Source organism: Lutra lutra, chromosome 11, assembly GCF_902655055.1.
Source record: "Lutra lutra chromosome 11, mLutLut1.2, whole genome shotgun sequence".
Classification (NCBI taxonomy): Eukaryota; Metazoa; Chordata; class Mammalia; order Carnivora; family Mustelidae; genus Lutra; species Lutra lutra.
In genome coordinates, this window is record NC_062288.1 from 97,231,459 (window position 1) to 97,256,395 (window position 24,937).

At 55.9% G+C, this 24,937-nt stretch overlaps 2 protein-coding genes across 3 annotated transcripts; one reads left to right on the forward strand and one right to left on the reverse strand.

Moving 5' to 3' along the window:
• Nucleotides 1-15: 15 nt before the first annotated feature.
• On the forward strand, nt 16-9,052 carry ZYX (zyxin). Of its 2 annotated transcripts, none has more exons than XM_047694871.1 (10): nt 16-312; nt 441-663; nt 1,145-1,344; nt 1,492-1,584; nt 1,678-2,196; nt 6,264-6,384; nt 6,527-6,696; nt 6,833-7,011; nt 7,912-8,032; nt 8,501-9,052. In XM_047694871.1, the coding sequence occupies exons 2-10, from the start codon at nt 456-458 to the stop codon at nt 8,603-8,605; spliced, it is 1,716 nt and encodes a 571-aa protein (XP_047550827.1). In that variant the 5' UTR covers nt 16-312; nt 441-455; the 3' UTR covers nt 8,606-9,052. The 2 variants fall into 2 exon arrangements, with proteins under 2 accessions (XP_047550827.1, XP_047550826.1); XM_047694870.1 differs by having other exon boundaries at nt 444-663.
• Nucleotides 9,053-9,176: 124 nt separating this feature from the next.
• On the reverse strand, nt 9,177-24,567 carry EPHA1 (EPH receptor A1). Its single transcript, XM_047694857.1, has 18 exons — nt 24,416-24,567; nt 23,309-23,376; nt 18,862-19,143; nt 16,947-17,349; nt 16,606-16,761; nt 15,974-16,318; nt 15,705-15,832; nt 15,303-15,453; nt 14,739-14,835; nt 14,452-14,510; nt 13,499-13,624; nt 12,482-12,667; nt 12,258-12,319; nt 11,933-12,139; nt 11,587-11,736; nt 11,107-11,300; nt 9,545-9,700; nt 9,177-9,465 (listed from the first exon to the last, which is right to left on the reverse strand). The coding sequence occupies exons 1-18, from the start codon at nt 24,495-24,497 to the stop codon at nt 9,387-9,389; spliced, it is 2,931 nt and encodes a 976-aa protein (XP_047550813.1). The 5' UTR covers nt 24,498-24,567; the 3' UTR covers nt 9,177-9,386.
• Between the last annotated feature and the right edge of the window lie 370 nt (nt 24,568-24,937).

Genomic DNA, 24,937 nt, shown 5'->3' on the forward strand with positions numbered 1-24,937 from the left:
GACGGGGGCGGCGGGACGGGGGCGGGAGGACCTTGGCAGAGCCTCGGGCCTGGGGTCCAGAGCAGGGCCCCTTCCTGGGGGAGTTTCCTGCTGGGTCCGCCCTCCCTGCCTCTCCCCGCCTCTCCCCGCCCCCCTCTCCGGGCCGCTCCTTGTATGGTCTGAGCGCCGCTCTCTTCCCGCCCCTTCCCTCCCTCCCTCTTCCCTGCGTCCCTCCCCGCCCAGCCTGGAGGCTGCTCGGGACCCGAACGCAGAGTCTTGGGACCCGGCTGCGAGGCGGCCACCCCAGACGCGGCGCGCACGCTCCAGCCCGCGGTGAGGAGTGGGGAACCGCTCGGCGGCAGCGCACGGGGAGGGGCGGGGTGCGGGCGCGGCGGGGAGCCGGGCAGGCTGGGGGTCCTCGGGCGGGCCGCGCGCGGCGTAACCTGGCCACCTCCCCCCAGCAGCCCGGCTTGGCCATGGCGGCCCCCCGTCCGCCTCCCGCGATCTCCGTCTCGGTCTCGGCTCCGGCTTTTTACGCCCCACAGAAGAAGTTCGGCCCGGTGGTGGCCCCAAAGCCCAAAGTAAATCCTTTCCGGCCCGGAGACAGCGAGCCTCCCTCGGCCGCCGGGGTCCAGCGCGCGCAGATGGGCCGGGTGGGCGAGATCCCCCCGCCGCCCCCTGAAGGTATGCGGCTGGGCTTGGGGGCTGAACCCCGGCGGGTATGCGCCGGGCCGGGGGCAGTGGTCTCGGGAGTTTGGGGGTCTGATTGCACGAAGGGGGCTGGGCGCAGCTAGCCTGTCCCGAGCAGATGTTCTTACCTCATCGTGGAGCTCATGGCAGGGAGCCAGGGCTCCTGGGACCGTTCCAAGTCCCCCGCCTGGGGGTGGGAGCCGGGAATGTGGGGCACGAATCTTCCCCTCTGGGTCCGTTTTCCCAAGTGTAACGGGAGCTGCATCACTCCACTGTCGAGTCCCCCGCCTTTATTGACCCAGTGCTCCCAGGGCGCCCTGCCTCTCCCTTTCCTTCCCGCAAGCTCCGGGGCCCCGGGAGAGTTCTTGGGTTAGAGGTGAGAGCTGTAGAAGTAGAGTAGCTTGGGGAAGGGGTGGAGGGGTTGCCTGCAGAGTGTCTTCTCACCAGACTCTCCTCTCTCGCTTTCCTACTTCAGACTTTCCCCTACCACCGCCTCCTGTCCTTGGTGATGGCGACGACTCAGAGGGTGCTCTAGGAGGTGCCTTCCCACCTCCCCCTCCGCCTGTGGAGGAACCGTTTCCCTCTGAGGCTCTGGAGGAGGAGATCTTTCCTTCCCCTCCGCCTCCGTTGGAGGAGGAGGGAGGGCCTGAGGCTGCCATACCTCCCCCACCACAGGTATGGGGGCTTGGGAGGGTAGGCTACAGTGGGACACCGCCAGGGAGGAGAGGCGAGTCCTTACGTCTGACCTCTGCACCTCTGGCCTGAGGGGGGTGAGGTGGGAATGGAGACCTGGGATCCCTGCTCTGACCCCTGACCCTCTAGCCCAGGGAGAAGGTGAGCAGTATTGATTTGGAGATCGACTCTCTGTCCTCGCTGCTGGATGACATGACCAGGAATGATCCCTTCAAAGCCCGGGTAAGAGATGGGAGAGTAGGAAAGGCAGGGCAGGGAGGAAAGGCACCCGCCCCTCTAACGGAGCTTCTTTCCCTTCCCTCCCCTTCCTTGCAGGTGTCCTCTGGATATGTACCCCCACCAGTTGCCACTCCATTCATTCCCAAGTCCAGTACTAAGCCTGCAGCTGGGGGCACAGCACCCCTGCCTCCTTGGAAGTCCCCTTCTAGCTCCCAGCCTCTGCCGCAGGCCCAGGCTCAGGCTAAGCCTCCCAGTCAGACCCAGTTCCATGTGCAGCCCCAAGCCAAGCCTCAGGTGCAGCCCCAGCCCCAGGCTCATCCCCAGCCTGTGCCTTTGGCTAACATCCAGCCTCGAGGACCCCCAGCCCCATCTCCAGCCCCTAAGTTTTCCCCAGTCCCTCCCAAGTTTACTCCTGTGGCTTCCAAGTTCAGCCCTGGAGCCCCAGGTGGACCCGGGTCACAGCCCAGTCAGAAGTTGGGGTCCCCTGAACCTCCCTCTTCCAGTAGCACAGGCTCCCCTCAGCCCCCCAGCTTCACCTATGCTCAGCAGAAGGAGAAGCCCCGAGTGCAGGAGAAACAGCATCCGGTGCCCCCACCGGCTCAAACCCAAAATCAGGTGAGGAAGGGTGGGAGGACCAGGCTGAGACCAGGGAGCTGGGGAGAGGGCTAAGTCAGGAGCCAGAGGATGAGGGCAGAGGTGGCTTCAGAGAGTGAGGTGGACATGGAAACAGTGGGATAGGACTTTTGAGCCTCTGAAGTTGGCCTGGTGGGTGAGTGGTAAGAGAAAGTTCTCCGGAGGTTCTGGGTCTGGGTGGGGCCTTACGGTGGACTTTTCCTTGCTCCCTGCCCACTAGAATGTTAAATGGAGGGATGAGATCATCACGGGTCCAATCTTGCTTCTTTCCACTTCTGGGATTCTTGAGTTAATCTCTCTGCTGCTCTGAACCACTCTCAGTGCCCTGGGGCCCATCTGATGATAAGAGTCACAGTGTCAGTAAACACTGGCTGAGCCAGCGTCCGCTGAGTGCCAGGCACTGTGCTCTGTGCTCTGGAGGGAAGAGATCTCTCGAAGAGGTGAATTCTGAGTGAGTCAGATGGGCCTGGGATAGAATTCCTGGCTCACAAGACCCTAGGCAAGTTGGGTGAACTTTGGCCTTCAGTTTCCCCACCGTAACCCTACACAGTGGTTCTGAAGATTAAGTGAGTTAACTCATAGAAAGGCCTGGGATCTCTATCTAGCTCTTGAATGCTAAGCATAGGAAAGTGATCATTCCTGTTTGACCATTTTTACCTTCTGGTACAGGGGGCAAGATCTGAGTTGAGGGGACTCTGCCGGTCACATAGTCCTACAGACTGTCATGTTAGTCGATGGCACGAATGTGTTAGTGGGCAGGCACAGTTGAAGGGATGCAAGTGCCTGTGAGTTTTACAGAATTGCTGTTATAGGAGCTCCAGACAGGCATCAACATGGGAGGCTGCAGGTTAGGAGAGGTGTGACAGCCCTAGTGTACCTTGAAGGATTGGTGGGACTTGAGGTACCCGAGAGGAGAGGGAAGGGCATTTGGGAATGGCATGAACAAGACTCAGGGGCACAGTTATGCCGGGGTGTTTGGAGAAGAGAAAGTAGTTCCTATGGCAGTAAGGCAGAGCTGGACTTACAGAGATAGGTGGGGGCTTGAGGGAGGAGGAAGTAAGACAACACACCAAGGGAGCCTGTGAGTCCTGGAGAGTCGGTACTGGGTTTTGAGGAGTCATGTGGCCAGGTTGGAGGGCTGGTGACAGCTGTGCTTTTGGAAGCTTTGGGGGAAAATTTTCCAGCACAAGCATGGGCTAGAGGTGGGAGCTCAGTGATGCATGGGAGTTCACTCCTGGGTGACCGTGGTAGTGTTAGTTGCAGTGAAAAATAAAGCCCAGATACGAGAACTGTTAAAAAGGAAGAGCCTCCGGGCTTGGTAACCGATAAGCCAGTGGAAGAGGAGGGGTGTGTTGGGGAATGATGGTATTGCTCACAAAATAGAGAAGTCCAGATGGGGAAATGGTTTGGACGGGAAGAGGAGGGGCCCAGCTGTCAGTGTGTTGAGCAACAGGTTCCAGGAGGACTTGGTCTCAGCTGGAACTGTCATCTAGTTAGAAATGGAGGACTGGGTTTCAGGAGAGGGCCTCGAATTCTTGAGGAGCGTGTGATGATACCAGAGCAGCAGGGGCTGCTGAGGGGCCCAGGGGATGCTGAGAAGAGGAGCTGAGGGTCTAGCAGTTAGAACCTTGGGTGATGCTCAGGCTGGCCAGGTGGGAGGGGGAAGATGGGCAGCAGGAGGAAGAGGAGGAAGAGGGTCACAAGTCAGGGCGGGGTCTCAAGACAGTGTGATGGGGGTAGGAGTTCCTCAGCCAGGGTTTGAGGTGGACGAGGACTAAGGTCAGAGATTTGGCCATTCTGAAGTCCTAGATAACTGTTGTGGCCCTTTGGTGCCCTGTGTTGGGGACAGAGTGAAAGGAGGTGAGTCAGTCGGTGGTGAGAAATTGAGGTGCCAGAGTAGCCTGCCTTGCCCCCAGGTTGTCAGGGAGGCGAAGCAGCAGGGAAGAGAGCGCGCGCGTGTGGAAACCGGGAGGAAGAAGCTGTTGGAAGAGGGGTTCATGATGCTTGCAAGCTGGGGCTGCTGCTGGCATGGCCTCCTGGAGGGAACACGGTGATGCCGCCGCCGCAGGCATTCCCAGAGAGCAAGGGCACTATGGCCACTGTGTTTTCTGGGAGAGGAGGAATGAGCAGGGAGCTGGAGCTGGCTGGCTTCCATCTTCTCAGTCATGTAGGAGGTGAGGTCATCGGTGAGCGAGGGGGCGATGCAGTTGGGGGCTCTAGGAGATGGAAAGGTTTGGAACAGCTGCTGTGGGGAAGGCAACTGGGAATCTGCAGGAGCCAAATACCAGACAGCCCCCCCTGGGGCTGAGGCTGGAGGGCACAGAGGGCGCTGCAGGGTTTATGAGCTCACTCTGCAGTGTTCAGGGATCTCTCCACCTACTTTCTGCAGCTGGGAGGCAGAAGCAGGAAGCGGGCAGTGGCATGAGCCACGGTTGAGATGGGGCCAGCTAAGCCAGCGATGGTGGCTGAGGGTGGCATGAGTAGCTGCAAGGGCCTTGTTGAAATAGATGGTTCGGGGACCAGACCTGGGGGAGGCAAGCTGGAAGGTTTCGATGCACAAGATACCTGGGGACGGTCAGAAAGCAGAGGGACCTTTTCTGAGTTGGTGCATTCAGTAGGTATGGAGGGGGAAGGAGAAAGGAAGGTGATTGTTGGGAGGTCAAGACCAGGGTCTTGGAGGAAGATTTACTTGAGACGGGTGAATCTCGGGTCCAAAGTGTTCGTGGTGGAAGGTGCCCGAGACAGAAGGACATTTGGAGCTGTTGGAGTGGAAGAGCTAGGGGTCCGACCATGGATATTGAGGCTGGGACATTGGTGCTGGCAGGCAGAGAGGGAAAACTGTGGCTGGATGGAGTGGGTCTTGAAGGCGTGTGCATACCCATGGGGAGCTGATGTGTATGAATAGCTCATACTTAAAAGAATGGGATGGACACCTCAGGTGGCCCCAGAGAGCAAGGGCTGGCTGAGTGCCTTTCCTCTGTCCCCAAGATGCTAGGAAGGGAAGACTGGGAGAAGAGATGGGGAGGCTTACATTGGGGAAGGGGCTCCCAGGGGCCACAGTCATGGAAGGGCAGGAGGTGGTAGGAGTTTGTGGGGGAAAGGGCTAGGAGCTGGAGCCTCCATGAAGCCCTGCTTCCCCAGGCTGATGGCTGCTCTGGATGCATGTGGGTGTGAGTATGGGGGAACCAGGGCTGAGAGGGACCTGGGAGGCTTTGAGGTTCCAGGCGTTACAGGAATGAAGGCATTGGCAGGTAGAACATTCAGTGGTTGGGGCCTCAGTCCTGGCTGGGCTTATCCAGTACAGAGAAAACCAACCTAGTGTTTCTGTTGGGAGTGTCATAGAAATGCTGGTACAGGCCACACAGCCCCGGCACGGCTCAGGGTGACTGGCGGTGACCCCCAACCTTACCGGCACCCCCACCCCCGTCTCCAGCTCTCTCAGGATGCCATTAATAGAAGGGTAGGCAGGTCTGGCAAGTGGTCCTCTGAGGCCTACGGGGAAGGGAGTGGGGTCGGGTACTCCTGGACCCCTGCTTGGGGAGCTGGGGGCTGGGCCCAGAAGATGGCACTGGGGGGTTTAACTTGTGATTCCCGCCTGTGTTGCATCCTCACGCTGACAGGGGCGCTTGGCGGCAGGCGGGCCGGGTAGGTGTGTGTGCACCTGGGTGCACATGCCATCACGTGCCAACCTCTCCTGTGGGGGGCCATGTCTGAGCATGCTCCGTGGACTTGACGCGTGGCCTGGTGTGTCGGGTGCTTCAGTAACCTCAGCTGCTGTGTGTGTGTGGCCTCTGTCTGCTCAGTTGTTCTGGCCTGTCCGTCACTGCCCCGGGGGGTTTGGGCAAAGTGGGCGGAAGGGTCATCCCCTTCCCCTTGATCTTGTGGTGCTGGGGGTCAGGGAGGATGAGCAGCTTTCTGAGTCAAACCTGAGTGTCTGGGAGATGGGAGGGGAGTTAGTCTGTCTTGGAAGAAAGTGAGCAAGCTGGCTGGGGAAAGTTCTTAGAGAGGGTGGCCCTCGGGAGAGTATGAAGAGAGTGTTGGCGTTTCAGGGACGCTCCCCTGGGGCCCCAGGACCTCTGACTTTGAAGGAGGTGGAGGAGCTGGAGCAGCTGACCCAGCAGCTGATGCATGACATGGAGCACCCTCAGAGGCAGAACGTGGCTGTCAACGGTGAGCTCCCTGGAGAGCCGTTGGGACCTCGCCCCTGGCCTTGCAGTGCTGGCCAGCGCCTTGGCTCTGCTCCCTGTCGGGGTGGCCGGACCCTCGCGCGCTCCTTTCTCCTCTTTACTTCTGTCCTCTCCGGCCTTCCCAGAGTCCTGTGGTCGGTGCCGTCAGCCGCTGGCACGCACACAGCCCGCAGTCCGGGCTCTGGGGCAGCTGTTCCACATCACCTGCTTCACTTGCCACCAGTGTGAGCAGCAGCTTCAAGGACAACAGTTCTACAGCCTGGAGGGGGCGCCCTACTGCGAGGGCTGCTACACTGTGAGTCCTGGTTGGGGCTGAGCAGTGCTGCCTGGAGCCCCCGCCAGCGGGTGGGGGGCAGTGCGGGGCAGATGTGCCCTCGAGGCTGGTTTTTGGGTGCCAGTTCCCTGCCAATGCCCTACTGTTGCCTCCTTAGGACACTCTGGAGAAGTGCAACACGTGTGGGCAGCCCATCACTGACCGCATGCTGAGGGCCACGGGCAAAGCCTACCACCCGCAGTGCTTCACCTGTGTGGTCTGCGCCTGCCCCCTGGAAGGCACCTCCTTCATTGTGGACCAGGCCAACAGGCCCCACTGTGTACCTGACTACCACAAGTGAGGACACACCTCCTGTCTCCTGGGCTCTTCTCTGAGGTTGTCTGAGAGTTCGGCTGCCCTCCCAAGTCCAGGACCACTCCACTGCTGGCCTCGCTCTCTGGTCCCACATCCTGTCCAACAGCAGGAGCCCCATTTGTCTGGATGTAGCTGTCCAGGGGTCTCAGAACTTGGTAGCAAGTCCCACTCCTGGTAGGGCCCCCTTGGCCTTGGGTTCACTGAGGCTTCTTTTGGGTGTGGTCTTAGGTTCAACCATGTGTGCTGGAATGACTTCATTTTACACACAGGCTGGGCTCTGAAAGTTCTTTTGGAGATTAGCTTTTTGGAGTTCTGGTGTTCTCCTAGAAACACTTTACAAGGTGGCTACTTCCTAGGTCCTCAGCAGAATCCCACAGTGTATCTCGAAGTCGGAGCGGGAAGATTGCACAGTCTCATTCCCACCTCTGCCAGTGTTTGAGGTGTACGTTTTCAGAATTCCACCTGACGTGTCCAGAACTTCACATCCCTCCCTCCACCCATCCCACCAGTGGAGCGGAGACACCTGCATGGCAGGAGAGGCTAGGGTCCCGGGTCCAGGCATGGGGGCTGGAGAAGGGCATCTTTGGCTGTGGTCTGTACCACCAGGTAAAGACCTCATGGCAGAGGTCCCTGGAGTGGATGGGCCTTTGGGAGGGTGGGGGAAAGGCAGGAAATTCCCCTTGATAAGGGCCCTCGAAGGTGGCTTGTCTTAGGACTTCCCTGTTGAGTTTCCTCTGCCTAGGGATGTGAGGCAAGTGGGCCAAGATGTCTGCCCCATTGCCATGCAACCAGCATGTCATCTCCTTCCCTGCACTTCGATGGATAGCCCTGGGTACCCTGTGCCCCCATTCTGACTCCTGCTCCACTTTTGGGCCCCTCCAGGCAGTACGCCCCCAGGTGCTCTGTCTGCGAAGGACCCATCATGCCTGAGCCTGGCCGCGAGGAGACCGTGCGAGTGGTGGCTCTGGATAAGAACTTCCACATGAAGTGCTACAAGTGTGAGGTTGGCTGTGCCTCCGGCCTCCTGGGCTGGGTGGTGGTGGGGGCGATGCCCGAGCCTGCTCATCCAGTGCTCCTGTCCTTGTGCAAGATGAGGGGGAGGGCTGTGGGGTCCCTGAGTTTGGATAAACCAAGAAAGAATGTGACCAGTGGGAGGTAAGGGGCTTGTGCTTTGCTATAGTGGAGGGGAAGGGGTAGGAGGATGTGCTGGGTGAAGTTAAAGGAAGCAGAGAAGGGAGCTGAGGCAGGTGGGAGAGGTGAGGTCCTTGTCTTTTATTGGGTGGGTGGGGTCTAGGGGACAAGAGTGGCAATAGAGGTGAGGCTAGGAGTTGGGGGTGCGTGTGGTTGGGGACATAGGAAGGGACCTGGATATCAGCCAAGCCATGAGGCATTTGGTTTTCGTACTTTAAAGATGGAGGTGTGGGGGGACACAGGGGCCTTCCACCAGCAGACTCTTCTTCCTGTCTCCCAGGACTGTGGGAAAGCGCTGTCCATCGAGGCGGATGACAATGGCTGCTTCCCCCTGGATGGCCATGTGCTCTGCCGGAAGTGCCACACTGCCAGAGCCCAGACCTGAGCAGGGGATGGGCGAGTCCCTTCCCCATCAGCGTACCACCCACACTGAGACCACCCTGCCCCCCTTCAGTTATTTTTTTGATGTCCAGCCCCTCCTTCCACGCCACCCCCTGCCCCAGGATCCCAAGCACCCTGTCCGGGGGTTCCATTACGGCCTAGGGCTGCAGAGTCCCAGCTCCGGGTTTCTAGCCCACCCCATCCCGCAGGGACCACGCACCATCCTCCAGGTGTACCCCACCTGTGGGGGCACCAGGTTGAGCGCTGCTGCTTTCACTGCTGCACCGATGCCCTTGGAGGAGCAGCTGCGTCCTCTGCTTGCTGAGGCCAGGAGATGCCCTGACTCCAGGAGACTGGACTGGGCCGGGCAGACCGGCCTGGACATTCCCACTCACCCCCATGCTGCCAGGTTGTGGCTACAGCTACAAATAAAAAACCCTGTTTTCCAGAATTCTTAGGAGTCAACTCTTCTGTGCCTACAGCCCTCATGGGTGGGTTGGAGGAAATAACAAGGATAAAGAAGCCAGGTGTAAAGGAGAAAACTATTTATTTACAAAAATATATATGTATATGTGTATATATTAAACCCTTCCCAAGGTCCCTCCCCCAATTACCTTTTTATTTCTACCCCCACCTCCCTTTTTAAAACAAAGGCCCCCAGGCCCAGAGGTGAGTTCCTCAGGGAAGGGTGGGCAGGAGCAGCACCAAAGGCCTACATCTCGTAGGTTGAGGGGAGGACTGTGGGAAGTGACCACGGCCCTCATCTTTGTGGGTGAAGGAGGGGCTCAGTCCTTGAAGCCCTGAATACTGCAAAGAATGCGCTTCTGGTGTCCTGGCAGCGTGATCCCCATCTGTGCCAGGTCCCTGTGGGATATGAAAGGGGAGTGTGAGTGTGGGCTTACCTCCCAGCAGTCCTCCCAGCCCAGGCCCACGGGGTCCTCACTCGGCCGTCAGCTCCAGCACACACTCCATGGTGTCCAGCCCTGCTGAGCGGAAGTGCAGGATGTAGCGTTTCATGCGGATGGACTCCAGCCACTCTGGGACGCTGCGATAGGGGATCCCGTCCGAGCCGCTCAAGCTGGGCAGGCGAAGCGTCACCCTGTGGGATGCAGGGTACCTCAGTCCCGTGGGAGAGGCAGGTGCTGTCCTCTGCCTCCCCCCTCCAGCTTCCCTGACATCGGGGCTCAGCCCGTGAGCATCTGTAGCCAGCATTCAAGTTGGGTGTCTGAGCACAGAGATTATCTGGACTTTGTGGATTAGCCTGGCCATTGTCTGTGAACTCATTTCCTGGCCCGATTCCTGATCTGCTCAGGGCAATGGGCAGGCTGACAGTCCTGCTGCACTGACGGGCCCAGGGGTTAGTGGCCACCCTGGGAGGCCTGCACACCAGCAGACCGCTAGCCCACCTTCCGTCAGAGTGGCCAGTGCTGCCTGATCAGGGGCTGATGCCCAAGAGTCAACCATCCAGCCGAGGGGACGCAGAAGGCAGCAGAGCGGAGGCCTGCGAAGCCGCACAGGCTCCTGCCGTTGTTAGAGTGGCCCCCGTGAATGCCAGGAGCAGCCACTGCTCGCCCCCTCCAAGCCTGGCTGTTGTTCTTGCTCTCTGACACCCACAAGACAATGAGTGTTCCTGTGCTAAAGCCAACCACAGCCAAAACCATTAGCAAAGTAAATCTGCTGGGGGAAAAATGTTCAGCATTCCAGAAAGATTAGCACATGCACTCTCCAGTATACGAGGGAGTTGTACTCCAAAAGATAGCTTCAAAAGTTGGAACTTGGAGCACATTTTCTCCCAGAAACAAGGTTATATATGGTGGTTTGATACAGAGGCTGGCATGCCAGGGCTGGCTTACTTGGTTAAGCATTCAAAGTCCAGCCTTGCCCATCTCCCCCACCTTACTCCTGCCACCAGTTCATTGTTCACATTCTGGTAACCTTTTTGGTAAAACACAATTCTGATCCTGCCCCTCCCATTTAAAAACTGGTCAACAGTTCTCCATGCTCAGGGTGAAGTGCAAACTTCTCAGCAGAGCTGGTCTTCCTGGCACCGACCCTGCCACCTCTCCAGCTTCATCTCTGGCCACGGGCCCAAAATAATGCTGCACTATTTGTAATCAGCCTGCCCTCTGCTCCCCAACCCATGCTGCCCATGTGTCCTGGGAGACCCACAAGGCCACGCGACATGCATCCCACCGGTACTTGCTGGTCTCTGTCTTTCCCACCCGGGACCAAGCTCCCTGGAGTCAGTATCAGGTTGTCAGCACTGCTTCTATGGGCTTTCCATCGCTGTGCACTTGCTTCCTCTCTTCCGCCAAGCTTGGGCTAGACAGCTCTCCCATCAGGGTGGACTGTCCCCAAGGACGCTGACTACAGTCCTGCCTCAGGAGTGTGCTGTGCTCTTCCCAGAAATCCACAGGCCCAGAACTCAGTGAATGTAGCTGAATGTCCACTTCCATTCTTGCAGGTCTGCCCTCTGAAAGCCCTTGCCCTCTCCAGTGTGGGTACCTGGGATCAAAGTTGGCAATGGTCCGCAGGGAATGTGGGTTGGCAAGCAATTGTTCCAGGTGTGCCTTCAGCTGGTGGAAGGAGGGCCGACGGGCACGGTCATAGGCCCAGCAGTTCTTCATGAGTTCATAGAGAGGGGCAGGGCAGTCCACAGGAGGTGGCAGCCGGTACCCATCCTCAATGCTCTTCATTACCTGCAGTGGGGATGGGGTGCAGGCTTGAGGGAGAAGCTTACCTTCTCTGGTTGCCCTGAGAAATCTCTGTTCACACAAGATAGAGGCAACTGAGCCTCTACCTGCCCCTGACAGTAGTAAAGAGAACAGGGAATAAGGCAAAGGGGACTGAGAACAAGAGTGCAGAAAAGCTGCGGGTCAGGAAGAAGGAATAGGATACTTGCAGGCAAGAGCCATGGGAGGATTTTGGGAGGAGATGAGAGGCGAGTTAGGGGTGACATGGGGGGGAGGAATACTCTAGGCTTACCTCCTGATTGCTCATCTCTCCATAGGGCTTGTCTCCAAAGCTTAGCACCTCCCACATCACAATCCCAAAGCTCCACACATCGCTGGCCGTGGTGAAGGTGCGATGGGCGATGGCTTCAGGGGCTGTCCAACGGATGGGGATCTTTCCTCCCTAATGGGGCATGTAGGACAGAAAGGTGACATGTTTCAGGGCATGGTGGGGGGAGAGGTGAGAAAACAACTGTCAAAGGGATGAGTAATTATCATCCACAAAAGCATGTGTCCTTACGCGTGCATGTGACTATATATATGGCACATAATTGCACGCACGCGTGTGTGCACGCACGTGATGAGTACAGGGCTCTAACCTGGGTTTCATATGTGCCATCCAAATTGTCCAGGAGGCGGGTCAAGCCAAAGTCAGACACCTTGCAGCACAGGTTCTGACTAACTAGGATGTTCCTGGCGGCGAGGTCCCGGTGGACGTAACTGTGGTCACTGAGGTAGTTCATGCCAGCTGCGATGCCCTGCAGCATGGCCACCAGCTGCCCAGGGACCAGCTGGTCCTCCCGCTCCTGCAGCACAGTGAGTGGGCAGGTTAGGAAATGGGCAGGGTCTCCTCTTCCCAAACCAGGAGCCAACCCCAGGGATCCACGGTGCACTCCCCTGCCCAGCTGGCTCTGCCCTCCTCACCCTCAGGAAGGCGTCCAGGGCTCCATTCTCCATAAACTCTGTGATGATCATGATGGGCTTTTCTGAGACACAAAGCACACGTCAGCACGGCAGCCTCTGCCCCATCTTTACCCAGAACCAGACTTCCTGCCCTTGGCATCATATCTTCCCATCACTCCCAGTGGTCTCATGCCCTCCTTTCCTCCTCTTTCCCTCCCCATGTTCTGAGAGGCCGCTGCTCGTACTCTTTGTGACAACGCCTTCCAGGTGCAAAATGTGTGGGTGGTTGAACTGGCCCATGATAGTTGCCTCTCGAAGGAAGTTCCACCACTGGCCGTCTGGAGAGGTGTCCTTCAAGGTCTTGATGGCCACAGTCTTGCAGTCCTGGCTGGGGATTCTCAGAGTCCCTCGATATACTTCCCCAAACTCTCCTGGATGGAAAGAAAATAGGCCGTGGCCCGATGCCCTGTCAGGCTCCCCTGAGGGGATGGGGAACCATATCCTCCCAGTCCCCAGGTTCCTGTCTTCTCTGATGGAAGAAGTGGCTTGCCCTTTTTCTGCCACGGGGTTGGGCTGCCCTTCCTGGGAAGGGGACAGGAGTCTGGAAGAGGAGTGTAGCTCTATGACCTGTCTAGGACTGTCTCCCACATGAGCATAGCTCTTGGCTAACAGGAGCTGCTCGGCAAATGCCCGGTGAAGGCGGTCGTGCGGTGGCTCTGGGCTGTGTTTACAAAGGGCAGGCAGGGGCCAGGGCCAGCGCACCAATGACCAGGGAAGCTGACCATTGCCTCCTCTCTTCTGCAAGATCCTCCGGTCACAGCTCAGCTGGCATGGCTGCACAGTTGGCAAGGACACTGCCAGGCTTTGTTCTCCTGCTCAGATTCATTTCCTCTGCTGACCCAAGGGATCAGGGCAGCCCAAGGACACTGGGCCTCTGGTGGGGTAGAAGGTGGAGATTCAGAGGGAGGCTCTGAATCTCTCCCACATTTGGGAACCATGTGAGAATATCCTGGGCCTGGGCATAGCGACCCCTCTGTTGACAAGGATGACATCAGAAAGTCCACAACCACAGAAGCAGATTGTGTGGGGAGCAGGGGCGGCTCTCAGACACCTGATAAGGGGGTTACAACATGACACAGTGATTCAAGGAGAACATAGGGTAGAAGAGGGAAGGAACTCATCTAGGAGCTCTTGGGCCAGCTGAGAGGCTGGCTGGCTAGGAGCTCTGGGTTGCCACATAACAGGGGACCTGCCCGGCTCACCTTCCCCTATGACAGTGTCCACAATGAGCCAGCCTGGATCAAGCTCCTGGGTGAAGTCCAGGGCTCCCTGGGCAGGGTCCTCATATGCTTGGAGGTCCACATAAGGCTTCAGCCACAGCTTGTCCTCTGTGGGGTGGAGAGGGAGTGCTCGGCCACAGAAGCTCCAACTGCAAGGCTCAGGAGGGTTTTTTTGGGGGGTGGTGAAGAGAGGTGAGGCCAGAAGCACTCCCCAGCTTTCTCATTCTTTTGTTCCCTTAGGAGTCCCATTTTGGCTAAAGTGGGAGAAAGTCTCTGTAGCAATGGGGTCTTCCTCTGTCCACGTGCAAAGCTGTGTCCCTGCCCCCAGGGGCCCAGAGCACTGGGCCAGAACCTGGGCCTGAAAGCTGTTCACGGCCTCCAGCGACCTAATCTTCCCATGGCTCACTGACCACACTTCAAATTCCTTGCCCTTCCTCCTCACCCCTGCTAGCCATATTCCTCTAATCACTCACACCTCATTCACATTCATAGACAAGGCTCACTCTCACTCCTACACTTGGATGGACCACTGACTCCCCCTTTGGTGGGGCACCTAATGAGGTGACCAGTAGGAAGGCCACATGCCTTAGAGGACTTTAGGAAGCCTGCCAGCAATCCCTTTCCCGCTGAGCCTCAGTCCATAGACCTGGCCAGCCAGGATGGGGGAGGCTGCCCAGAGCCCGGGTGCCAGAACAGTGGCACCAAGAGCTACCAGGTAATTGCACAGAGCCTCTGGGGGGCTATCAGAACAAAGTTAATTAACCAAAGTTAATTAGGTAGCAAAACAGAAAAGCCCTAGAGTCAACAGCCCCAACCTGTGCTCCCAGAGTTGGCCTACAAATGTGGGTTCTCTGGTTCCATCCCAGTGGTACTTCCCAATACCCTCCCCCACATATACACACACAGGTGCCCCCGGCTCACCGCAGTTCACTCACCTCGGTTCAAGTTGGCGACGCGATCACGTTGCCTCTGCCGGTGTCGCTGCTGGGTTTTCCTGTGGGGGTGAGGGGACAGCTTCTTCAGAGTCTCGGCATGCCCGCATGCATGCAAGGGCCTCTGGCTGGCTTTTTCCCACAAATGACAGGGGATGGGGGCATAGGATAGGGTGAGGGTATGCCAGAGCTTTCATACTAGGTGATGGGCAGGTTGCTGGGGTTGCCTTTGGGGCTCTGGCCAGGCCGAGAGAGCAAGGAGGGTGGCCGGGGAGGGGCAGGGACAGCACCTGGAGCGGAAGAAGAGGATCCCAAGCAGCAGAGCGACAGCCAGCAGCAGCCCGAAGATGATGGCAACAATCTCTCCTCCGGTCAGGCCCCTGGACACTGTGGCACATGGGATGAGGAAATTTGGAGGGCTCAGAGTCTACCGGGATGATGGAGGCTGAAAGGGCACACCCGGGGCAGGGCTCTCAGTGGGCCTCAGGTGTGTGTCCCCTCCCCAAGGAGGTGGGTGTATGTGTGTGTGTGAAAGAGAGCCAGCACATGGAGGCCTCACGCTGGGACCACTCACTTGGGGAGGCCTACTGATGAGCACAAAACTGAGAGGTTAGCACATCTGATAGGGAGCTGACTGGCAGCATCACATCAGAAGGTGTATCTGAGGAGATTATGAAGAGGCGGGGGCTTCGTGTGCCAATGTGTGGAGCTCTCCCTGCACCCTGGGCAGCTCCTGTGCGTCTGTGCACATGCATACAGGAAAGGGAAAGGTCACTGACTGGAGCATGGTCTGAGAAGCCTCAGAGGGATGAGTGCGTGTGTGTTTGGGGTAGAACACAGGAGAATCCACCCACCTGGAGGGCTTGTCCGAAACTCATGGTCAGGGGAGAAAGGACCAGGCCCTAGAGGGGTCAGCATTCGAACTCTGACAATGTACGTGGTGTCTGGCTGCAGTTCAGTCAGCAAGACCCTGGGTTCCAGAACCATCTGGTGCCGTTCTTCGTCCTGTTGATGAGAGCTAACCTTAACTGGGCTGTGCCAAGCCAGACCCGGTGAAGGGGATGGGCAGTCTTGGGATCACGTGGAGTGGGGTGGGTGGGGGATGGCCAGGGTGAGGGCTCTTTGTGGGCTTTTATCCTGAGAAAGCTGCACAGTTCACTGTGGTCAGATTTCCCTCCATCCCATCACCCGGGCCAGGGATGCTGGGGTGTGCCCAGGCATGGACACTGGACTCGGTCTCTCAGCCCCGCCCTCACCTGATTCAGCACGTGTAGCTCATAGCTCAAGTTCCCCCCGGGGCTGCGGGGCCGGGATCCTGCCCAGGTCAGTTCCAGCTGCCGTGGCTCCTTCTTCACCAGCCTCAGGGATAGGCCTGACAGGGACTCTGTAAGTCGGGGGAGTTCCAGTGGGTTTGGAAAGAAAGAGGAAGTAACTTTAATGGCCTTTCGATTGCTTCCTGCCCATCCATTTGTCCCTGTGGTTCTAAGCCCTTCTGGTTTCTTCCAGTTCTGCCCTGGTTGCTCACCTGCATGCCCCATGCTGATGCTCAGGGAGGCGCTGGCATGCGTGGAGGGGCCCAGCCCCGACACTCCATTCTGGGCCTCAACATTAAAGGTGTAGTTGGCATAGGGCTCAAGGCCGTTGACACGCACAGCCGGTACCGTGAGCCCACTGGCTCCCGGTGAAAAGCGCACACTTCCCCCACAGGGCTGGCAGGGTCCTCCGTCCACCGCTGCTCCCCGACACTGAGAACACCACACACTGTACCTCACATCCTGGCGCCCCCCCATATCTGCTGGGGGTTCCCAACGCAGGGAGAGCTGAGTCCCCAAAACAGAGAAGCTCAGGTTTTGGGGAACTGAGGGGGGCCCTGTAAGGAGAAGAGGGGCCGTTAAGCTTTGCTCTCATCCAAGCTGCTGGCCCCTGCCTCCTTCCATTTCTGAAGACTGTGCTGGGAGATTTGATTCCAGAAATGAGGAATCAGCTCATTTCTGCATTCTTCTAGGGAAAGTAAGGTGCAAGGGAGGAGCTTTAAGGGTTTGTTTCTTTAAAGGATGCCCAGTATAAAAAAGCTCTGGAAAATTCCAACCTTAGCTTGGGCTCAACAATGAGCTGCACCTCCTTGCAGATAACCAAGCCCTGCCTCCTTGGACTCACGTGTGCATGACACCTGGGGGCCCTCCCCAGAGGCTCGGAAATGGCCGCTCTCACAGGGACAGATGGTGGCCCCCTCAGACTCTGCTGTGCTGTGTCCGGGACACTTGAGACAATGGGGTACATCTGTGTCCGCTCGGTAGGAGCCGCTAGGGCAAGCTGGAGAGAGAATGCAGGAGAGCCATGGATGTCCAGTTTTTATGGGCAGACTCCTCCCCATTCAACCCCTCTCCCCCAAGTCTTTGTACCAGAAACACCCTACATGTGTCTCCTTGGGGGACAGGCATCCTTCCCTCCCCCAAGTGGCCTCTGCGTGTCCTCACCCCCTCCTCAAGGTTCCTTACCCAGGCATCCTTCACCGTTGCCGTCTTCCTCATAGCCTGGCTCACAGTGGCACTGCCCCACAGGCACCAACCACTCACCGTCGGGGCTGCAGTGCATGCGGGGTGCCCCTGAGGGGCCAGGGCTGGCCTGGGCATGGGGCAAGCAGGTCCCTCCCACTTCCACCAACCCGCCAGGGCCAGGGAGAGTGTCGGGGAACCGGGCCAAGCCATGCACAGCCTCGGGACAGCGCTGGTAGAACACCCTCACAGACACCAGGGCCACACAGGCACCTGGGTTGTGGAAAGCGAGGTAAAGGCCTCTGCGGGTCAGGCGGCCCAAGGAGCAGCGCTCCACATTCAGTTTCACCGCACCAGACGCCAGGTCTCGGATGGTGAAGCTCTGGTCTGCAGCCACAGTGGTTACCTGGGAAGGAGCAGGGGGAAAGGGGGTATGGCGGAGTCATACTTCATTTCCATGGAACAGAAAACGAACGTTTGTGTAATTCTTCATAGTTTACACGTCCATAAACCAAGGGCTTATTACCTGTGGGCTAGTGAGCTAAGCATCTTATGTGTGTTATGCTCTTTGGGTCCATACAATAAACTTATGAGGCAGAATGGATTACCAGCCCCACTTGACAGACAGAGAAATTAAGGCTAAGAGAGGTTCCAGACCTCGTCCAAGATCACACAGTCACTACATGACGGGACTGGAATCCAGGCCGTGAGATGCCACAGCCCATATAATTTCCATTACTCGAAGGTGTTCCCAACCTCTGTGCCAATGAGGTGATCAGTTAGAGTGCATCATCATTATTACTAATAACAAACTTTACAACATCTTCCCTTTGGAAAAAAAATGCGAGCACTTCCTATGATAATATGCTCTGTATACCTCTTCCTTCCAGTGCGTTTTCCCGAGCAGGAAAGAAACAGATGCAATTAGAGAGCCAGCCTGTGTAGGGAGAACGGTCTCCCTACACAACTCCAGGCGGACTCGCAGGGGCGTATCGCACACCAGCGCCCTGCGTGCTGATAGCAAAAGTCCAACTACCTCCTCCCAGCCTCCGCCAGGGAAGGCTGCTAGCTCAGCGGAGGCTGGCCTCTGCAACCGGCGAGGCCGGCACTGGGAGCAACACTCTTTCCGCACCGGGAAACCTGGGAGGGGGTAAGCTGAGCCCGAAGATGGGACACGGAAGAAAAGGCACAGCGGCTCCTCCTTATCCGCAGGCTGGCTTTTGGGGCTGCAGGTGTTAACCACGGCGGTCAGCCACCGCCGAAACAGGTGATCCCCCTTCCGACCTTTCGCGAGAAGGTCAACAGCAGCCTCACGCTGCGTCACGTCATTGTGTCATCACGCCGCAAGCCCAACGTCACGCCGCAAGCCCAGCGTCGGGACTCGTCGGGACTCAACACCTCGCCGCTGGCCTCACCTCATCTCCTCACAGGGCGCTTTGTCAGCTCACGGCATCACCAGAAGGAAAAGGGTGAGTACCCAACAATGGGATATTTCGAGAGAGAGAGAGACAGAGATGGAGAGAGACCGACAGGGTAAGAGACTACAGTCCGAAGACCTTTGTCACCGTATACTGCTCTAACTGTCGTCGTTCTTTACTAGTTACTGTTAGTCCTCTCCTGCGGTGCCTCGTGTGCGCAGGGATGGGTGCACGGAAACAACACAGCACGTCTGGCGTGCAGTACTGCCCGCGGCTCCGGCATCCAGCGGGGGTTCTGGGACGTGCGCCCCCCGGCTAAGCGGGGGCTGCTCTACTCACATCCACCCCTTCTGAGCTCTAGGCCCACATTCTCCTCCTTATTCGACACCTAGACCCTCTTTGTTTCTGCCACTTTGCCTTTTCCTTAGCGGAGCGGGGTCACAGGGAGGAGGGAGGCAGGAACCAGCGTTAGGACCGAACGGTGGGGGGTCTCAAAGCACCTTCTGGAACAAGGGCCGTCGGAGCTGGATGCCCACGTCCTGGTCACTCTCCATGTAGAGGAGGTTGAAGGTCTCCTTGCAGCCGAGAGGCCCGGCTCCCCCGGGGAAACTCTTGCAGTCCCTCACGGTGAACTGCAGCTCCACATGGACCCGAGAAGCTTCCTCCCCTCGGTAAATCCAGTTGGAGCGCAGCCAGTGGTCAGTGTCTCCGCCCGCTTGCACGGGGCAGTCCTGGTACATGTAGAGGGGCGTCCCGTTCAGTATCTGCTGCACCTCACTCCACTGCGGGAGGAAAATCCCAGTCAGGCTCCAAGTCAGCACGTGCTCCCCAAACTGGTTTTGTGGAGCTGATGATGGGGAAGCTGTTGTCAGGCCTCCAGGGGTTCATGCTACTTGTCCTGCTCTCTTCCCACCCCTGGGCCCAAGGAAGGTCAGTTAAATGTCTGGGGTGAGGAGCTATTGAGATATGCAGGACAGGCAAGACAATACCCCCTTATGATCTGCAGCCTTGGATGCGTCCGCTCCCAACTGAAGTTTGAGCACCAGTTTTTACTGGCTCTCATCAGCAGAGCTCTCAAGTGCCCTAAAGGGAGACCGTTATGGCATAAGCCCAGTCCAAAACCTCTCTGCCTGTTTGTTCAGAGAAGAGGCTACTGCATTAATATCAAGGCCCCTAAGCTTTTGGAGGGCAAGAACAGGCAGAGCACTCTTCTGTATAGGGGGAACTCACCCTCTCTAATATTCCTTCCAGTTATGGTCACTATCAAAATCAACAACAGACAGGACTGGGTGGATTCCTGGACACCATGCAGTCCATGTCCCCTTAACTGCTTTTACCTTAAAATCATTTTTTTCAAACTTACTAATAATCATAGCACGAACGGGCCACTCACCGTTGTAAGCACTTTCCATGAGGAAACGGAGTCACAGCAAGGTTAAAGGACTTGCCCTATGCCCTCAGTTGTTAAGAGGCTGAGCTGGGGCATGTACCCAGGCACTCTAGGTTCAAGTTTATGCTCTTGATCATTATGTCTCTACGCACTTGTTAGTCAAAGTCAGAGAACATATATAGTGTAAAGTGAATGTCCTCTCACCCGACTACCCCTTCACAGGGAGCCACTCTGAACGACTTGGAATAAAGCTCACCACACCATTTTCAGTACCTCTATAGAAATGGCTGAAGATTTTTGTGTGGATGTGTTTTTAACGTATATATATTTTTAAAACTTAAGTGCTATTTTGTAACCTGCTTTTTTGCTCTTATCTTAACAAATAAAGTCTTTGAAAGATGTTCATAAGTGGGGCCTGGGTGACCCAGTCAGTTAAGCATCTGCCTTCAGCTCAGGTCATGATCTCAGGGTTCTGGGATCGAGCTCAGTGGAGAATCTGCCTCTCCCCCAACTCGTACTCTCTCCCCACTAGTGCTCTTGCTTGCTCTCTCTCTCTCAAATAAATAAATAAAATCTTAAAAAAAGATGTTCACAAGAGTATAAACAGACCTACTAATTCTTTTTAGCAATCCACAAAATAGTATTCTATTGTATGAATGAACTATAATTCATTTAATCATTCACATATTGTTGGACATTTAGGTAGTTTCTAGTTTTTTGTTTTTTTAAAGAAAACATGTACAGATTTCTACAAGATTTCTGTAGAACTGCTGTATCAAAGGATAAGTATTATAAATGTTTAAAGAAGATACTGTCAAATTGGCCTCCAAAAAGGATTTATCAATTTACACTTTTACCACCAATGCATGAGGCCCCATTTTTTGAAAACCTGGATATTAACGATCTCTTTACTTTTGGCCTATCTTATGGACACAAACACAGCTTCTTGCCATTTTAATTTACATTTTTTTGAGAAGGAGGTTTTGCATTTCTAATTTGTTCACTGGCTATTTCTATTTCTATGTAATTATCTGTTCCAAAACTTTGCCTGATAGCCTGTTCTTATCTTTTTGGAGTATGCATTTGGATGAGGCTTTTTTTTTTTTACATTATAAATGTTAATCATTTGCTTGAAATATGTTTCAAATGTTTTCTTCCCATCATGCCACTTAATTTGCTAATGATATCTCTGATGTTGGTACCTTAAAAATTTCACATAATAACATCTCTCTTCTCTCCTCATGATTTCTGGGTTATGTACTTTGCTTGGAAAGCTCTCCCATCCCAAGCTTATAAAGATCTTCTATATTGTCTCCTAATATTTTTGTAGGTTTGGTTTTTAGGTTTAGATTTGAATCTCCCTAGCATTTGTATTTTTGTGTATAGTGTGAAATGGAGATGTAACTTTACAGCGTTCTTCTAGCTTGTCTTCTTTTTAAAATTATGGACATCCGAATGTCAATTTACTATCTAGTCTATACTTTGCACATTGATTTGCAATTCCAATGTTATCACATACTAAAGTCTCATGTATGTGGGTTTTCTATTCTGTTCCATTGACCTGGGTATTCTTGTGCAATGTCATATGTTTTAATTATAGGTGATGTATTGTATGTTCTGATATCTAGTAGGACAAGTATTCTATTCCATTATTCTTTTTCAAAAATTCTCAGCCATTCTTATGTATTTTTTTCTGCTAGACGGATTTAAGAAAGGAGCTCTCAATTCTATAAAATCTTCCGTTGATATTTTGGTTGCAACCCCTTTATCTTATAGTGGAGTCTGAGGCCCTCAGAATATCTCCTTTTCCAAGGGTGTTCATTGCTACACTCACCTCTGGGAAAAGGCAAGAAAAAGCACCATTAACTAAGAATTGGGTGGGGTGGGGCAGGGGCAGAAATCCCTGAGGTATAGTTCAAAGATTGGGCAAGGGAGTCCCGGCAGTGAAGGCATGCAGGGCCTGTTCTCAAGAGGAAGTATGATGGGGAAGCCCAAGTGGAAGGCCTGGGATGGAGGTCAGGTGGAAGGGTAGTAGGTGGTTAATGTGCAGCTCATTAGCTAGATTGCCATAGCTGCGGCTGGAGCCAGGCACAGATGTTCCCAGCTGTAACTTGCCTCTCCCAGTCCCAGCAGTGACAGACGGGGGAGAACCAGCTGCCCAGGATCAGGAGCAAGAATCCTTTTGCTTATCATTTAGGCTGCTGGCTGCTCCATGGGTACATTCTGGGGAGCCTGAATTTGCGTGTGTGTGTGTGTGTGTGTGTGTGTGTGTGTGTGTATGTATGTATGTGTGTGTGTGTTTTGAAAAGATAAGGAGGGGAGGGGGCAAGGTAGACATCAGGAGTATGTGACTGGGGCTGTCTCTGTGCCCTCCTGGTGCAAAGCTGTTTGGCTTGAGCTGCAAAAGGGGTCTTGCTTCCACTCCAGCCCAATAAGGGAAGAGTTATTTGGTTGGGGACAGCTGGTGCATACTTGGTGGGGGGTGAAGGCCTGTGGGAGCCAGCAAATGGACCTGCAGCCCTCATTGTGGAGTGATTAGCTGGTTTATGAGATGAGGCACCTATTACGGCTGGCCTAATCCAGGATTTTTCAAGCAGCCCCTCCTGTAGGATACATTATGGTTTAGTCTATTAATTCTAATTATAGGCCACTCTGTGGGAGAACGAAGAGTAGAGCCAGGACCCTAGGACCCAGAGGGAAAGTAAGCAAGTGACCCCAATCCCAGAAATAGAGGCTGCATTCCTACTGGAATAGGAAGGGGAAAGGGGTCCAGGACTAGAGGGGAGGAGGGCCTGAGGCCAAACTCCTGAAAGCTGAGGCCAAAGAGGTCAGCCTCCCATGGTTCTGTGGCTGGCTCTGCTGAGTGGTGGAAGGTGCTCTCTGGGACTCACAAAAACCTACTTCTGTTCACAAGGTTTTAGGAACACCCAAGGAGGGAAGGGACTTGGAGCAGGTTCAGACAGCTGGAATGCATGGTGTGCCTGGGCTGGGGAGGATGGAGAAGGTGCCAAGGGCTCAGGACCTCTAGTGGGGGGAGCATTTAACTTTGGGGAGGCAAACACCCTTTAAAGAGTTAGGTGAAAACTTTGGCTCTCCTCTCCATATACATATACACACTTTAGAATATACACTTTTATGGAGTTCCCTGACCCTCTCTAAAGCCTATCTGTGCAACTCTATTGGGACAGATGAGACCTCAGACTGAGGTCACATCTGGTGTTTTGGTTCATAGCCCTCAACCATCTCTAGTATGGCTCATCCTCTCCCTGGGTGATGTGGGCTCATCAGCCCCAAGTTCTAAGTATTCAGCCCTCTCTGGCTGGAATAAGGAGGGAGGGAGCCAGGCATTGAAGCGTTCTTCATGGGGCGAAGCCTAGCCGCCCCCCCCCCCCCCCCCCCCGAAAATGTCCCATTCAGGAGGCTCTGACTCACCTCCCCTCCCCCTCCCTGAGGAGACACTTCCAGTTTTTCCTGCTCTTTTCTCTGTTCCTCCACCCACCTCTCCGCCCATTTCCCACTGGCCTGCAGCTTTGAGCCTTTCCTCCCCTGACACTTACCCCATCCTCTGGGGGATCCAGCAGCCAGCCCAGCTCTCCCTGTGCTGTGCTTGTGTCCATCAGAGTGACTGAAGTAGGGAGAAAAGGGGCCTGTTACCTCTGGGGGAGGAGGCCCTACACCGTGCAACCCACATTCCTCCTCCTGGGCCCCCAGACCCAAAGCTTCCACATCCTGCTCCTAACAGCTGCGACTTCCTGAGGTTTAGCCCAGGAAGGAGGAGTGAAGAGCTCTAGGGATTAGTCTGTCTTCCTCCAGAGTGTGAAGGGAGGAAGGCACAGTCAGGGAAGGGCTGGGGCAAGGACTGGACGTCTGGATCTTTGGCCAAAGTCAAGGCAGGAAGTGTTGGGAAGAGCAGCCACACACAAGACTTGCACCCTCTCACTCAGCAGGGGCTGGTGCTGCCTGGGGGATCCACCCGCTGCAGAACTGGAAGGGTGGATAGGCAAAAGAGAATCTCAGCCCCTGGAGGTCATAAGTGGTTAGGGTGTGGACAGGGGACCTTCGAGGGGGTTCCTGGATGGGGAGGCTCGCTTCTACTGGCAAAGGGCCTGCTCTTCCTGTGGTTGGGGGTGCGCAGTGTGGGTACAAGGCATAGCTGAGTCTGGGAGGTAGCGCCAGAGAGGGTGTGCAAGCCTTCACATGGAAGGCTTGACCTGTACATCTGGGAACCCCTGCACCCCGAGTTCTAATCCATCCCCCAGCATCAGGTCCCTCTGTCCTAGGATGGCATAAATTGACTTCCCACCCCTGACTTTATATGGTCCGGATCTCTGGCTTAGGCAACTGAGGCTGAGACCGCCTGGGAATGAGGGATCTTCATGATCCCTGGGGTGGGGGTCTGGACGCTGCCTCTCCGCAGCGGTCAGGAGCTCCCTCCCCACCACCAGGCACAAACTGTAGGCTAGGGTGACTGACCCGGGAAAGCAGTTGTTTGGGGGGTCAAAGACCAAAGACTGGCCTGGCCAGTCGGTCGCCTGGCTGCGGGGCAAAACAAGAGCGCTGGAGAGGGGGGCGCGGAGAGGGCCTCCTCCGGAATGCCGGCTCCCGAACGAGGATGCCGGCCGAGCCCCAGAGGAGGGAGTGGGGGCGGGAGCGGGGGTCGGTACCTTCCTTGGCGCGCGCCCCTGGGGGCAGCGGGGCGCAGAGCAGCAGCAGCAGCCCAAGCCCCAGGGGCCAGCGCCGCTCCATGGCGCCGGGCCGGGACCTGGGACCTCGGCCCAGACGGCTGGGTCAGGTCGCGGGGACTGGAATAGAAGGGAGGGCCGGGCGGGGGTGGGGGGCGGGGCCAGCGCCAGGGGCGGAGCCCGGCCTCACCTGGATCACCTTCTTAAAGGGACAGTAGGGCAGGAAGGAAACTCGTTAGATAGGTAATAATAAACTTCAAAACTGGAGGCGTCTTGACCGGACTGAGACTGCGGGCGCCGCCTAGTGAGTGGGATTAGGAATTGACTAGCCCGGTTCTAACCCTAAACCCAACCCAGTCTTGATCCAGCCTTTAACCTAATTCTACCTCTGACTTGAACTACACCTCTGCCTTTCTAAAGGTCTAGCAACGTAATAGGCACCGGGGAAGGCAGGGTTTTATGCTGCAGTAGGGGAGAGTTAGATAACCATAGTGCAAGGTGGGC